Source organism: Numida meleagris, chromosome 1 (genome assembly GCF_002078875.1).
Source record: "Numida meleagris isolate 19003 breed g44 Domestic line chromosome 1, NumMel1.0, whole genome shotgun sequence".
Lineage (NCBI taxonomy): Eukaryota > Metazoa > Chordata > Aves > Galliformes > Numididae > Numida > Numida meleagris.
This window is the reverse complement of record NC_034409.1, coordinates 105,649,723-105,666,566: the sequence shown is the minus strand read 5'-3', so window position 1 is coordinate 105,666,566 and position 16,844 is coordinate 105,649,723. Positions and strand designations below refer to the sequence as shown.

Below are 16,844 nucleotides of genomic sequence, written 5' to 3'. Positions count from 1 at the left end.
TCCTCTCCTCCTCCTCTCCTCTCTCTCTTTATTTTTAATACCCACATGTGCAGATGCTAAGTGTACCAGATGAAGTCAATAAGTCTTTACATCGCCCAGCAGAATTTAAAGAGAGGTATTTACAATGTAAAGAATTCTGTACAGTTAAAGGGACAAAAGCCATGTTATTAGCAGTACTAATAGCATCTGAGAAAGTGAAAAGGAAATAAGATATCCAGGCAGACTGCTGAACAGAAAATGTGAAAGTAGATCTAGTGGCTCTAGTGAGGACGTTAGAGGACTCCTCTAGCCTCTTGGTCAACCAGGGCTAAGAGCCACATTCTTGGTTTACCTCCCAGACGCTAAGATGGATTGCAGAGCTGTCTAATAGGGGATGCTGTGATACATTCCTACGTCCTAACCCTAGTAGATAGGATATAAAAAAAATATGAGGATAGATTGTTTTAGAAGATAGTAAGATTGTTTATAATAGCATGAGAAATGATTTCTTCATAAATATTTTTCTTGTCTTTTAGGTGAGTGCACGCATACTGGAAATAGTTCTAGTACTAGTGCTAAAGGCTGTGACAAGCACAGCAGCTGATTCCAGCAGCTGTAGATTTTCTCTGGAAATTCATCTTCTTTTTTAGGACCTAGCTGAATCATTTATTTTGCATGGTCAGATCAAATCTATCTTTTGTCTCCAGTGTAGAAACACTCATCTTCAAAAATGGAGCTCTTTAGTCCTAAGGGTAGAAGGCACTTAAAGCAGCGTTTAAGCCTGTCAGTACCTTTGAAAGAACTGAAGCACAGCTATAACTTTAAAGCATGTGTAAAAATCCTGTTTTGATCAAATAACATAAGCACATACGTAGTGTTAAGCAGATAAGGTAGTGTTTTGCTGTTCTGTGGTTTCTAGATGCAAGCTTGAATGTAAAAGAAAATTTCATCAGAAAGTAGCCCAGACAAGTTAGGCGAAAAGCTAGAGAGCAAAGTTACAGAGGGAAGCAATGTTGTGTGGCTTATGTGGCTTTTTATACTCTTTGATCCTTTTTTTCTATTATTGTGTTTTCATTCAGCTTGTTGACAAAGACACATTTTTTCAAACTCACACAACGTTATTTCAGACAATAACATGCAGTTGCCTAGCATAACAAAAGCATATTTTCTTTCTATTTAGCCTTAACAAAATGCAGAAAAGAGAAAAGTAGTACAAGTGTTTGTATTATTTTTCTTTTGCGACTGGATGATGGCAATTTGATTTTCCTATCCTTACAATACCAAGGCTTTGCCTTGCAATTGGATCAACATAAGTGTAAGCCCTCAGAAATCTGCCTGTGGGTATTAGCTTGAAAGTCAAATAAACTTCATTGAATTCTTTGGCACAGAATGTATGCCAGTTTAAAATGGCAGAATCCTTACTGGGCTGTAGGCTCTGTAAAACTCATGTAATAGTAATAACAGAGCTCAGCAGAGTCTGGTATTGCCTTCTGTATGCTTCCAAAAGCTCTGTGGAAATCAACAGGAGGTTTGTCTATATGGAGACAGGATGGAGAAAAATCATCGCTAAATCATTTGTTAAATCCCACCCATTGGAGGGATGGATACTTCAAGGATATGCTTAATAAATAAATAAATAAATAAACAAACAAATAAATAAATAAATAAATAAATCATGGGTTTAACTAGAGTGTAAGTCACCCATCTGAAACATTGCACGACACTTTGAAATTTCAAGAAAAAGGCTCTAATCTTTTGGCTGCGTTACTCATTGTTTGGAGATGAAAAGGGAGGAAATCAACATCCCCATGAAATACAATTACTGTAAATTGTTTTCTTTTTTGCTGTTCATAATGAAAATAGGAAAGTTACCAGAAGTTACCGACTAAGTCAATGGATGAAGGCCTCAATAAGACATTCAGCAGTGCAATTCTGGATTTCTATATGAATAACTCATAAAGAACATAAATTATTCACAGTGGTGCTGACTTTAGATTGCTCTGAATGGACCAGGAGTCACCTTTGCAATAGAGGAAACCAGACCTCCTTAAAGTGAATGTTAAAATCACAGTAGACTTTTAGAGGGGATTGATCCTTTGATATCTCAGGACCCAGTGTGGGGAGTAAAAGTAGGGTGTCTGCTTCCTCCACTTTCTCTGCATCTAGAGGATGCTAAGTTAGATGTCAGGGGGAAATTCTTTACCCAGAGGGTGGTGAGGTGCTGGCACAGGCTGCCCAGAGAAGCTGTGGTGCCCCATCCCTGGAGGCACTCAAGGCCAGGTTGGATGGGGCCCTGGGCAGCCTGAGCTGGTGGGGGGCAGCCCTGCCCACGGCAGCAGGTTGGGGCTGGGTGGGCTTTAGCCCAAGCCATTCTGTGAGTCTCTAATTCTGTTCTGGGGGCTTCCTCAGCCCCTTGGGCTGGCTGAGGAGTCCCCATGACTTCAAGCCTTGTGAGGCAGCTGGAGATGAGCTGGGATAGAGGCTCAGCTGTGTGACACACTGCCAGGTCTGAAATAAGGACTTCCCAGGCACAGCTCTGCCAGATCCTAGGTGCTCCGGTCCCATGCCACTCAGTAGTACAATCAGAACAGCTGGGTCCTGGGATTTCCTAGTCTGTGGTCCCCATGGTACCATTCCCATCAGCAATGGTGGATGGAGGAGTTTCTCCTCTGCCCTGGTTCACCTGAGGTGAAGCAGCACCTGCAGGGTGAATGCCTGAGGGCTGATCTCTGGGAGTGCTTCACCTCCAACAGGTGCTGCTCTGGAGGAGTACATGGATGCCTTTCATATTCTTTGGGTCAGCATAGGAGGGAAAGACTGAGCTGCGGCTCATGGTACTACCTTTGTCAGTGTGTACCATTTGGAAAAAGTTCATTCCAAATGCCAGCAGTCATGGCCAGGTACAGAAAACCTTATTTCCATTTCTTTTCCTAAGGAGCAGGAGAGGAAGGCACTGGGAGGGGGTAAGGTTACCTAGCTCTACTTAATAATGCTATTATAGGTCACCACTATTTCTTACTCTTTTTTGACCACAGTAGAGTTCCTGGCCAGAGGGCACGAGCCTGCTACTACTGTGGGAATTTTATACACCAGGCTGTGGTGCTCTCAAACAACATGTCCAATGTTCTGATGTTGTTATAGCAAGTATTGAGAAATCAGAAGCCGGTTACAGTCAGACCGGCTTTAAAAATTACAAGATTATTGAAGAAGTAATACATTCTGACATTCTGACTTCTTTTTTTTTTTTTTTTTTTTTTACATTTTTAGAGAGTTCTCTTCTCAAACTTTTATCATCCTAAGTGTTGCGAGACTTACAAGAGCGAGAGGCTTGTGCCAGTGCTGGGTCTTTGAGTGGTGTCTGATACTGTGAAAACACTTTGCCTTTCTCATTCCCAACCTCTTTTTGTTTTAAGAGCTCAGCAAGGCAAGACTCCTAAGCAAGGGGCTTGGACAGGGATGATGTGTTGTTTGCGCAGCTGGGAATTTTGGGGTGCCCTGTGTATGCCAAGCACTACACAGGGACAAATAAATATGGAACACAGTATAAAATGTTACTATCATGCTCAAACCAGGAAGGGAATTGCCAGTGAAACCATCTCATTTTCGAGCAGGAAAAGCTATAAACTAACTAACGGAAGAGTGTGGAAAATTTAAGACTGTTTAAGGCATTCAGGCATTTGCTTTAGAAATGCATGTTTTTCTGTGACTTCCTTTCCTCAGTGAGAAAGAGGTATCAAAAAGAAATTATTGTTGCCAGTCTCTTGCTTCTGCTCTAAGAACAAAGGTGCTAAACCTGATAGGCTAGAAAGCGTCAATAGCCCAAGAACCAAAGCATGAGGTTAATGGACAAATATAGATGCGGTGTAAGCTGGCTAGGCTGTATTAACATATTTGGAGATACACCCGCTTATACCCAGGCAGGCTGCGGCCCTGAATCAGCAATTCCCCAGTGAGCAGACAGCACGAAACCAATGCCGAATGTGGCCCATTTCATCTGACATCTGCATCCTGCCTCGGAGCGACATGTCGCACTTACTGCACATCAGATCACACCTGCCCAGGCAGTCACAGGCATTGGACTTTTTTTGTTAGAAAAAAAAAAAAAAAAGATTTTTAGTCACATATCATCAAGAAAAACAACATTGTTTTAGGACTCTTATCTCTTCACTCCCAAATATCCTGTTTCTTCGAGCTGCAGTGGCCAGGACCAATAGAAACCTCTTCCTGCCATTGGCTGACTTCATTTCCCAGAGTTAGCACAATCTCATCCGCTCTAAACAACCTCATCAAAACTTCTTTCTGGTCAGAGCGAAGCAATAATTATTATTAGCAATTATTAGCGATCAATAATCTTGATCACATTATGGCAAGCACTATTAAGGTAAGAAAGGGGTACCTTTTTCATTGGATTTTTTTTTCAGTAGCGTGCTCTTTGGTTTCCTTTATCAACCTAGATAAGTTAGAATTGGGCAACACCCCCACTGCCACAATAGAGGACAACAAGATTTCCTTTGTACTGCCTAGTAAATTTCCTTTTTCCTACTCCAACCATCCGCAAGGCTTAAAAACTTCAAACTCGGAAAAAAAAATTGGGTTTTTTAAATTCACTGTTCAGTGCTGTGGATTGCATATGCGAAGCCCTTTTATGAGAGCTTCTGAAATTTCTTGTAGGTACCATTCTGACAACTTGGATGTGTTTGCAGACTTACAGATGGGGAGAGGGTGTGTGCTGAAAGGAAAAGAAGGGCTCCTAAGAGCGCTAGCCTTTTGGATACTTTGAAACGTTTCTCTTGTTGAAGGGGACACAAATACTAGCAAATGGGAACCAGAAGCACCAGCTCTTCTTTCTGTGTCCTGCAGATGTGCTTTTCTAGAAACTCTAGCCTGGTACTCAGGACTTTTCGTAAGGTTATTTTAATGGTGATGGCAAGATCTCGTGGGTGTGTTCTTTTTCTTTTAAATTTTCAGATAATAAAATTCTCATGCTGGCTTATAAATTTTTCTCGGTGCATGTTTTATGTGTTTGGTTTTTTTGTTTTGTTGTGTTGCTTTATTTTGATTTTTAAGAAAGGCTTTGCTGAGTTGTTCAGTTTGTATCACTTAGAAAGTGGATTCAGTCTATCCATCTATCTATTGAGTTTTTGCTTCTCTCTGTGTTATAATAGATGTCAGTTGTATCTATCGCATCTAGTAACTGTGATTAATTGCAAAATTATAACTGTAACTAAATTCTTTATGATAGTGAAACTAATTTTGTATAAAGAGCAAAAGAGCTTGTGAGGTATAGTGAGGGCTTGGCAGTGTTGCATTATCAAATTCGGGATCAAGGTATTTGTTTTCTTCATGGTATTGTCTATTTTTGTACTTTTCTAATAATGCCAGAGATTTGGTGAGAGATACAGAATAGTGGTGGTGCTAGTCGCAAGCTAAGCAGAGCTGCAGTTAGATTTCTCAGTGATTTCTGACTAGTCGTTGATATTTAAAGATCACTGAATGCTTTTTGTTATAGTTTTCAAAATATGAAAGTCTTACCTGATGACAGTGTGGTTAAGAAGTACAAAAGCCTTCTCTTTTTCCAGTCTCTGATGCTTTTGGGAGGCTATCTGCTGAAACAAAGATCTGAATCCGCTTTGCATTGCTGACCAGTATCTGTTACATGCTATGTAGCTTCTGAACTGGCTGAATTCCCTTTGGTTTTGCTGCACTTTTCAGAGCGCATGGGACATGAGAGGATCAGGCTATCTTTGAAAATCTTGAGGCTCAGGAGGCAAGTTTTGCAGTGCTGAGAGAAAGGGGTATGTGCTGAGATAGTACTGTGGTTTTTGGTGTTTATTAAACAGAGAGCGCAATCGATGCTGATGGGAAATTTTTCTTCAAAACTGATGGTACGATGAGATTACATATAATATATGCTTTGAAGAGCTTTTATTATTTATTTTTGGTCATTTTTTCTATGGTTACATTATAAAAGGGCAAGTAATCATGAAGAATATCTCATCCTTACTATTTCACCTCCACCTGATGCTTAGAGTGATGAGAAGATGTCATGTGCAGCTGTGTGTTATGCAGCCTGTTAATGCAATGCAGGCAGCAAAGCCTCTTGAGTGGGAAAATGTACATTTTTCTCTCCTCATCTGGGAGCACGAGCCCTGCAGAGGGAAATCTGCACCCCAGAACACTGTGGATTTTAGCACCTAAGAGGTAGGGAAGGGCTTATATTCTGAAGCAAGGATTTTATTTATGAGTACAAAATGTAAAATTACTGGACAGAAATGACAGGTGCTTTGTACTCTAGGTGCAGGAAATGTACTCTGACATGAGGCTAAGCCAGTCCAAAGAGATTCAATTCCTCTTCTATGCTGAGTACATAAAGAAGTCATTTAACTGAGAAGTTTCTGAAATAAAGAAATTCCATCCGAAGGCTAAAAGAGTGCTTGTGCCTGTGCTGAGCAGTTGTGTAATACGATTTTACTGATGTTTTTTGCCATTTCAAAATAATGGCCCATGCTGCCTACCATGTCAGCAGCACCAGGCTGCAGCCAAGGGAGGTAGAAAGCCTTCTGAGGGAGCTCTGCGCAGGAGCTTGCTCTCCTCTTTAGGGAAGCTGTGGAGCCATTCGATATGAAAAGAAAACTGGGCTGCGGTTGTTCATAACCAGGTAGAAATTGCTCTAGACATGCACACATGCAAAGGTGAACTGCCAGTAGAGCAGTTTGATTCATCCTTCTATCACAAGCCTGCAGCCAGACCCACAGGACTCATGAGAAATCGGACTGGCTTAAGAGGGGCTAGCTGGAGAAGCCAAACGTTTCATAAGTTGGGGGGTAACACCATGGCTTTCCCAGGAGATGCACCTCTCCTCATCCCCTGGGCTTTCCTGCTACTCGTCGCTCCTGGAGGCTGGGATTTCTAATGCATTCACTTCCGTCTATCTGCTGCATTAAGGTTAATCACTGTGACACTTTTTTTGGCATTCAAAGACTAAAATGCTTTTTCAAGTGGGGGTAGCCTCCCAGCAGTGAGGATTTTGGTGCTGAGGTGACATGTACTCTTCTGGCACAGGCAGCACCTGGCAGATTCGTGCAGCAGCACAGTCATGCATAGCCCTGAAGCTGAAGGCTGTGGAGTCAACACAACATTGCTAATTATAAGCATCTCACTTGTTATAGTAAATACCGTGTTAAAAAATATCAAGGACTTCTGAATAAGGCATCTATTTTGTTTTTTTTTTTTTCCTAGAATGGTGCAGAAGTAAAAATACCTATCCTGAAGGTCATTTTGTGGGGGTTTTAAAATGTTTTTTTTTTAAATATTTTGTTTCCTGTTATCATATAGTGAAGGAAAGAACATGACACAGAAAAATACAACTGGAATCATAATTCCTTGCCATGTACCAGACCTTGTTATATTTCTTTGCTTGCCAGTGTATTTGCACTAGTTCTTGTAAAAACTGTTCAGCAATTTATCATGACTTTACAATGACTTATTGGTTACACTTGTGGGTATTTCTTTTACTCTAATTTAATTCTAAGTATGTGCATACTCCCTTTCCTTTAGTGATTTCTAATGTAGTATTTGCATGGAAGGTATGATTTCTGGGAGAAAAAAATCTGTATATTTGATAAGGGGCAGGAGAATCATTGTGGCTTCAAAGACCTGAAAATATATGGATGTACTTTGTACAATTTATGTTGTTGTATGGATGTATGAATGATTAAAGCAGTATATATATATAAGTATAGTGGCAAGATATTTTGTGAGAAATATTACAAAAAATTGTAAGTTAGTCTGTGCTTCTCTCAGTAGTATTTTTCTCTCACTTTATTTTAGAAAATTTAAGTACTCTCTCATATATTTCTAAATCCAAGGAAAACTAAAGTCAGTTAAAAAAATCTGTTCTTGACATATGGAAATATTCAAGTCTTTGTTTGGAGGACTGCATCTGCAGTGAGGCCAATGGAACTAATACATCAATTTGTACTTCTGCTCCTTGCAAAAATTAATTGATTGAAGATTATTCTGTTGTTCATTACTCAGTTAGCAAATGATTCACTTTAAGCCTGAAAATTGGTTTTGGTATGATAACACAACCTTCTTAAAGCCAAGCACACACCTAAGAGCTCTGGTGAATCAGAAATAAGAGCAGGAGTGTCTTAAATCATTTAGCCTGATCTTGCTTTCTTCAAAGTTTCCACTAATTTCAAGATGTTCATAGAATCATAGAATCATTAAGAGTGGAAAAGACCACCAAGATCATCTAGTCCAACTGTCCGTATTTCATTGCAATAAAGACAGTAGAGTCAGACCTATATCAATAACTTCCAGGTAAAACAGTATTTCTGACTCAAATATAAAATTTCAAGTAAGAAATAGTCACAAAAGAACAAGAGAAGATATTTTGAGGACTTTTGTTTTATTTTCTTTTACTTTTAATCATCAGCCATTTAACTCAAGCTGGTTTGTGGCTACATATGCCAAAACTAACTCCAGTATAAGGATCTTGCTTTCCAGAAGTAAGTCCCCAGGCAAGGAACAACAGCTGGAAAATGTGTATGTTTGACTGTCTGAGTTGGTTTGTTTGTTTGTTTTTTCTTAACAATAACCATATTATCTCTTAACAAAATGTTTTTCAGCAAGATCCATGAGTTACAAAAGGCCTTTCAAAAATAACCTTTAAAGAATCAAGTGCTCTTGGAGAATGACTTGCTGAAAGATAAATAGAGAAGTATTTTTAACAAGTGTCACTGCCAAAAGAAGATATTTATTTTCCAAGTGACAGCTTGTAATCCAGTAAAAAGTATATAATGTTGTTTCCTCTCAAGGAAATAGGTTTCTTAATGTAATTTTCTACATCAAGCCTGCAGAATTATTTTGAAAATCAACAAAGTAGAGAAAAGCAAAAGAAAAATTGAATGTGTATTACTTGTGTTACTAATTTAAAGAAAGTTAATGTGATGTAGTAGGGTATATCATATGCAGTGCCAAACCTTGTCAAGTCAGAAAAATCTTTGCATTGACTTCAACATGACTTCTATCAAGTTTACCATTAACTAATAAAAAATAATTTCCTTTGTTAGATAATTATACAGTAGAGAAATACCAGCATTTTTTTTCACATTGCTAGTAGTGAAAAGTCAGGAGTCTGACAAAATGAACATGTGTTCTGCTTGTCATCATGCTGTCCTTAATATATATTTGTGTATTATGGAAGAAATATTGCCTGTGTTCAAAACACAGACAAAAATACAGAAGCTCTAAAGTGCTTATATGAAAAAGGAATCAATCCTTTCCTTAAAGGATGTATGTGCCTTTATGGTTGCAGGGGTTATTTTGAATGTTGCAGCCAAGCCTGCCTGAGGTTGGATAGTGGTTATCAGGTTGTTCTTGATTCTCCTAATACCACCTGCCCCTTAAAAGAGGGACTGTGTAAACAAGTCATCACAGTAGACAGAAGGGGAAGCTGTTTCAGGAAATCTGCTTCAAATCTGAATCCCTATCAGGAGTTAGGTTGCAAACCTGCATCACAAGGAAGCTCTCTCTCTCCCTGCCATGCATCCTTACGTACACAGTTGCTGATTTTTACTGCACCGTCACCCCATTAGAAGCATTAGAAATTGGTGAACAGCTGGAAGATACTGATAAATAACCAGTAAATATTGGTAATATTTGTGGGTTTTTTTTAAATACAATATTCAGACCAGTGATTACTACCATTGGTAACTATCTTTTATAAATATAATTTGCTTCAAAGTAAAATTAATTTAATGGAAATAACATTATAAATATCATTGACATTGAAATAATTGAATGATGAAGAATAGCACTTTTTCAATGGCTAGGCTGAAGGAGACATCAAGTAATCATCCAACAGACTGCCCAGGGAGGTGGTGGAGTCACCGTCTCTGGAGGTGTTCAAAGAACCATGTGGATGTGGCACTGAGGGACGTGGTCAGTGGGAATGGTGGGGGTGGGCTGGTGGTTGCACTAGTTCTTAGAGATCTCTTCCAACCTTAAAGATTCTGTGATTCTTTGTACAATGAACCAGACAAATGGTCTTTCAAGCAGATTTTGGAAGTGAATGAATGAAAGGAAGGCACAGGATACAATGTCTCCCTTCACTTACAGCCTATGTTTATTTGGGGTGTACATTGCAACTCAGGGGTAGGAAGTGGTGTCACTAGGCTGGTGTTAACTCCTTTACATTAGGAAAAGATCCAACTTGATGAGTGAAACACACGTGGCCTGGTTATGCAATGCTTGATAGATGAGAAGGAAATACAACAACGAATTACAAGGACTAGGTATATGCAAATACCTGAAGGAAGAGGTAGTGAGTGACTATTTACAGCAAGTGGCCAAACTATTTAAAATGAACTACCTGGCTTAAGAGAGGTCAAAGAGAGACATACCATGAAATAGTGCTATGACTGGGAAAAGCTGCAGACATTTGGACTTGCACTCTTCTTCCTTAGCTGCTAAGGGCTGTACTTACACTTGGAAAGATAAATGTTTTGTGTGACAAATCCCTAATTACATCTGTGCAGTGAGAAACAAGTGGCAGCATATAAATTCTAGATGGAAGATTTAGCATAACTTCAATGCTAGCCCATAAGATTTTTTTAAGCCTCATTCTTTAGAGCTGAAAAACATCTTTTTTTAGACTATATGTTTATTACCTTGATAAACAGTAAAATGCTGCCACAGCAATTACCTTGATGATAAAGAGTCTGTAGACAGATACTTCCTGCATTCATTTCCTGCCAAGATAAGTTGCCAAAATCAGGGACTACCAATACAGGAAATGCTTTCAATAGGAACTTCCTATCTGTTAATATGTAATTCACTGAGAAGATCTAAGCCTTTCTTGCTTGATATAAAGGTAATATTCCACCTGTTACTATTTAAACATTTAAGCCACATTACAACAGATCAGTTTGTGTAAAAGTTTAGGATGAATGATTTTAAATTGAACTATTAAAAATACAAACATATAAATTTTCTCTTCAGTAATACTAAAGATGGCCCTGCATTTTACAATACTGTAAATTGAGATGGTTCAATGTACATTGTCATTCTGTGAAGTTAAGAGCAAGAAGCCTTCCCCCATCTTAGTGCTTGTAGCTTGCATCCTTTCCTTATTTGTATGAATGATCAAATAAAATGTATGTTTCACTAGTGCTTAAGGTTTACTTCTCCAACAAATAGCATGTTCTGGATATATTAAAGAGTCATATCCATCTCTTGCATTCCACAGTGACATATACATGTAACTAAAATAACTGAAATGGAAATTCTGCCTCACTGTACACAGAAATAAAACCACGACTAGGCTGTACATTTGAAATTCTGGTAAGAAAAAGAGAAACCTGGAACAAAAGAAAAGTAAACAATGCCAGAAAACCTCCACGGTTAACTGTATCTTCAAGGTAATTGCTTTTGGGCACATGAATAAAATGAATGAGGATTTTGGAAGCCTGGAGTGAAACTGGCCAAAATGAAATCCAAATTATTTGGCCAGTGGCTTGACTGGGGCCAGGCTTTCACTCAAGTTATTTATGACCTCAGCCCAAATATTGTGCGTTGTTCTGCCAATGACTCCTGTGGAGTCATGCCTAGTTTCTGCCACTGTGACTGAGATCAGTATCTTGGCCTTTCCCTATAGAGATGAGAAGTGCTTTGCTGTTGTGGCTTCAGATATATCATGGCTTTTCATCTTTGAAGAATAGAACCACATTCAGTTATCCCTTTAGATTACTGTGGGAGGGACAGATACTTAGCTTTGTGTTGTGGTCTAACAGGCTGGGAATCAGGGTGGATTTACAGACGTAAAAGTGTTATTTGCCAAGTTATGTTATTTTGGTTGTATCAGAACTCCCGAAAATAGACCCAAAACTCTAGTGATACATTTGTCTTCACGCCATAGCCTCCTTCAACTATCTACACCCAATTACTCAGGATGCCCTTGGACTGGCAGCCAACCAGTGAAGGTGTTGCTTCGAACACTGGCTTTTGGACATGAGAGCTGGTCTTGTTGGGACCTGACCCAAAAGCCTGGTTCCTGAAGATGGGTTCTTCCAGTAGAACTTAGTGTTGATAAGCAATTTCTGTGAGGCCATGGGTGAAGAACCTCTAGGAAGTTGCCCCTTGGCTGCAGGTTCACAGCAGTGCTGGGGAAGCACATGCTCCATCCTGAAAGGAATGTCCCTAGTACGTGATTAGCCAGCTCTTATCTACTTGCATGCATTTTTATTATTGTTAGTCTTTGGCATATTCACATCAGCTTCCCTCATACATAAGGTATTCCCTTGGAAAGTTCTCATTTTTTACTAATCAAATCAACTCACTAATGTGATGGCCAGACACATTTTTCGCATGGTTTCCATGCAGCCATTACCTTGTAAAAAATTTTCCTGTGATTTGTCATCAAGGCACAGTTGCATGTACCGTTTTCATGGAATTCAGAATCTGATTGTTTAGTCTACATAAAGGGGGAAAGAAGAGGGGGATCCTGTGCCTTTAATGTTGTTTATAACGGTTGGACAGAGCTTGTCAGGTGAAGGTTAATTGCTCTCCAGTTAAAGCAGTTCTCTGCACAGATGGGTTATCAGGGCTGAACACTCGTTACAAGATTAATCTCATTTCCGACAAGACTTCCCTTTCCTTCAACTGATTTTTGCTCAGCCATTGGACCTGTCACCAGCCGTTAAAAGCAGGGTGGGTTACCTCTGGGATATTAATGCTTGTGTGCAGTGAAACAATACAAAGTGTGTGTCATATCGGTAGGGAACATCTTTAGGAGACAGCACATTTCAGTGCTGTTCTGAAGGTCGAGATTCATAAACAACAGAAACAATCAGGAACATTTGTATTAACCCTCTTAATGAACACAAATTCCAGCTGAATCATCTGTAGTCTTCCTTTTTCGTGTCTGCTTTACTCTAAATATGATATTTCTTAAGTTCCAAAAATGTATTCCTGTTGAAAGTTATAGTCAACAAAATAGCCACTTCTGAGATGTGGAACCCAGGTCTGTGGTTATGTCTGCTCAATTAATTGATAGATGCAATCAGCTCAGTTAACGTTTGTTTCAGCAGGAGGAAATTTAACATGGTAGCCACTTGAAGAAATTCAAACTTCTTTTTTTTTGTTTTTGGACTCTACATTAAACCTGTTGAGTATCTATTTTTCTCTAAGCTGGAGTAAACCAGAACTGGATCCACTATATACAGTGGGCTGCAGAGGTGTAAGATGGATGTAAAGTGAATATAAATGTTCTTAACAAACTATTGGCTTACTAACCAGGACTGCAGCAGGTCTGTGAGCCCAAGGGCATCCTGAGTAATTGGGTTTAGATAGTTCAAGGAGGCTATGGCATGAAGACGAATGTATCACTAGAGTTTTGGGTCTATTTTCGGGAGTTCTGATACAACCAAAATAACACAACTTGGCAAATGTCTCTGACTGCCAAGTTTCTTCCATGCAGCTTTAGTCAGTAAATTCCAAAACACTAAACAAGTACTCAAGGCAACAAAAAGGGTAGCTCTTATGTTTCCTCAGAGTTTCCTGTCCTGGCTTTGGGTCAGCACGGTCCTGTCTGTTTAAGGCACAGAGTCTCTCCCACTGATTTCACTAAGCTTTGGATTAGGCCCTGTAAAGGGTTGCGGGCAGCACAGCATTCATATATAATGGTCATTATAGATGTGATCCATTAGACAATAAAGATGCATGCCAAACTGAAAGCATTGGAGCTGTTCCAGAGACACTTTAGATTAAAAACATGCATACCTGCTTCATCATCCAGGGCTCTGCAGTGGAGATGTGATGGACCCCACTCACTTTTTATTGAACAAATTAGATAGAACATTAGGACAGAGGTGTCTGCAGCATGTACAGTCAGAGAGGTTAAATACTAATGAGCCTTATGTACAGGGAGACATCAGAAAATCATGTTATTTCTTCTGAACAAGAGGGTCAAAATACATAGGTAGCTCTGCCTGTAGCGTGTCATATTTCCATGGAAACTATAACAGATACAAAGAGAACAATGTCACTGTTTAATAGAGCAAATTTTCAGCTAAAAATACTACTTTTCAGCATAGTCACCACCATTAGCCAATTCACATGGATCAGCTGACTGAGATGCTCTTCATTTTGTGGTGTGACAGCTCTTCGTGGTTGTCCAGAATGTGGCTTGTCTTTCACGTTGTTGTCACCACTGCTGAAATGCACCACACACCACCTCACTGTGCTCACATCTACTCCTTGGTCACCAGCAACATTCAGCAAGTGCCGATGAATGTCAATTGGTGCTGTTTTCTCTGCATGGAGGAATTTAGTGACATACCTTTACTTCATATGCACTTCCATGTCTAACACCTTTTTTTTAGACTGCCCCTCTGCTACCATCTGTCACATGGCAACAAAATGTAATGGGATATTGGCAGGAGGGTTCAACCTCTATTACTGTACATACCACAAACATCCACCTCTGATGTCATGAGCCAACATGATAAAATAGGAGGCATTACTTTCGGAGCAGCTCTTGTACATAAAAATAATTCTTTTGTCATAAAGGTACATTCTATTTACAAAACTGACAATTTCTTAATTATTTTAATAATAGAAATAGTCTAATGACTTTACTGTTGAATTTCTGTATATATATATTTAACATTAATGAGATTAAAAATAAATTTTCCCTTGATTTAGAATTCACAGGTTTTAAGGAAATGTACTCGCTGCAGTTATAGAGCTGAAATGAATGGTATACAGGAATTTAACCTCTGGAAATCAGCTGCATAAACTGTTCAACAGTGCAAATTCAGAGCCAAAGAAATTCAAGTGGATTCTATTACTGGTCCTAATAAGATAGGAAAAGTGGAAAGTAAATCTTTACAATCCCAACTGCTTCTTTCTGCCAGAGGAGGCAAGTTTAGTAGAAAGTCTTTAAATGGACCAGGTTGAAATTTTCCAAGAAAAGGTCCCTTGGGTTAGGTTGTTAAATCTCTGCTTAGACCCCCAAATAAGGCTCTTCATTTTGCAAGGTGCTGAACCACTCAAGAGTTCCCAGTACTTCCAATCTTGTAGAGCATCAAAAAGTATTGAAAGAATTTTTGAAGATGAACTACTTCCTCATGATTTAGAAGTGCCCTTGTGCCAGTTACCTTCTTTCAGTTACCTGTGTGGGGAAAACAAACAAACAGCAATATCTACTTAGTCAGTACTGTTTTTCTAGAAGTAAAAAAGGAAAAATTGGAAGTGTTGAGAACTTCTTTCCTAGAAAAAGACTTTGGTTACTAAAATAATATAATTGAAAGCTGAAGAAAGACCTTCACACAAGAGATGAATTTAGACAAAGAGGCTTTGCTGTACTCTTCTTCCTCTCACCTTACTCCCAACTTGTAAACTTAAACAGTTGAGATGCTACAAAGCTGAGGTTTTCCAAATCCTCTCCCATATTTTCCTTCCCACCTTTATTATACTGAAACGGAGGCCGTTCTTGTCTTGCAGATTAATAACTCTTGTCCTTTTTAAACTCTTCAGAACTTTCTTTTGGCAGTTTTACATTGGATTTTTATTTGCACAAACATCAGTGACACACTTTCAGATAAAAAAAAAGCCACTAACACTGCATGTTGAGGATTTGACAACTACAATGACGTTTTTAATGTATTTGAATGGATGTTTAAAATATTTTGAAGTATAGCATGATCTATATAATTATGTGTTAACTATTGAATTTTAAGTTATTCTGAATGAATTCTTTCTCCATAACAGTGCCAGATCCTTTCCAATTAGCATGAATATTACGTCTGAGCTGTCCTCAGATTCACTTATTTTTCCCGCCTGCATCACATACTGAATCTGACCTTTTAGTATCCAGTCCAGAGTAGGTTCAGTCCCAAGTGTACTTCTCTTCTGAGTCTTCATAGGCTTCAGTTTTCCTCTTTCCTAGAGGTTTTGTTTGGCCCTGACCTCTGTAAGTCTTAGCTGCCTCTCAGAGGATGCAACTCTTGCCAACTCTCACAATTTTTATCAGGAGTCTTGTGATACTTAGTGGTTTTCTTAAAGGCCAGTTTCTTACGCTTGAAGAACTCAGTTTCCATTTCCATTTACAAAAGACTCTCTGGCACTAAAGATTCTACCCTAAGGGCTTAAAAGCCAGAAGGCAGATCCAAAGTGCATTGCTTTTAAATACTCTGTATTTCTGGGCCACAACTTGAAAACTTCAAATGCTTTTGTGTGACAGAGCTAAACTCAGCACAGGGTAGAGACCCTGCAGAACCACATGTACCATCTGGGCACTGCTTACCCTTTCTTAAGGAGCCTATGCATACTGTTACTACCACATAGGTGTTGACCTGGCCTTGTGAGCAGAGGTAGATCTCAAGCAAAGCCAGAACTTCTGTCTAAGGTTTAAATGCAGATGAACTCTGGATAACCTGGAACTTTATGGTGTATTTTTTAATTAAAAATGTGATGAGCAGAACACAGTTCTTACCATGTTTCTAGTTTCTAAACTAGTATCCAGATAGATTCTTACCATCAGATGTCCAATACCTAAAATAATAAGTAAAATAAAGTCTTATTCTTGAAGCTGTAATTACTTAAAACTGACAGTCAAGCCTATTAGATAAATACATTTTCTGTGTTATAATTGGCAAAACCTTCAGCCCGTTTTTTAAGTGAGAAAATGCCTAATGTTTGTAATATCACAGGTAGATATAATGTATCTCTCTATATCAGTGACAATTTTCCCTCCAAATATTTCAGTTTATGGAACTTGAAGGCTTTTATGACACTGGAGAAGACTGATTAAAGGGGCTGGTAGATTGCTTGAGAATGGTCATCATTAAGTGGGGTGC

General features: G+C 39.0%; 1 protein-coding gene across 4 annotated transcripts in view; it reads left to right on the top strand.

The window, feature by feature from the left end:
* ERG (ERG, ETS transcription factor) overlaps positions 1-16,844 on the top strand; it is a 109,075-nt gene that overhangs the window by 41,289 nt on the left and 50,942 nt on the right. The window contains exon 1 of one of the 4 annotated variants that reach the window (XM_021405614.1): positions 4,209-4,360. The exons of 2 other annotated variants lie outside the window; for them this stretch is intronic. In XM_021405614.1, coding sequence (XP_021261289.1) covers positions 4,343-4,360 — 18 coding nt within the window. In that variant the 5' untranslated portion in view covers positions 4,209-4,342. Of the gene's footprint in view, positions 1-4,208; positions 4,361-4,541; positions 4,647-16,844 lie in introns of those variants that run through there. One more of the 4 variants, XM_021405633.1, reaches the window with a different exon arrangement.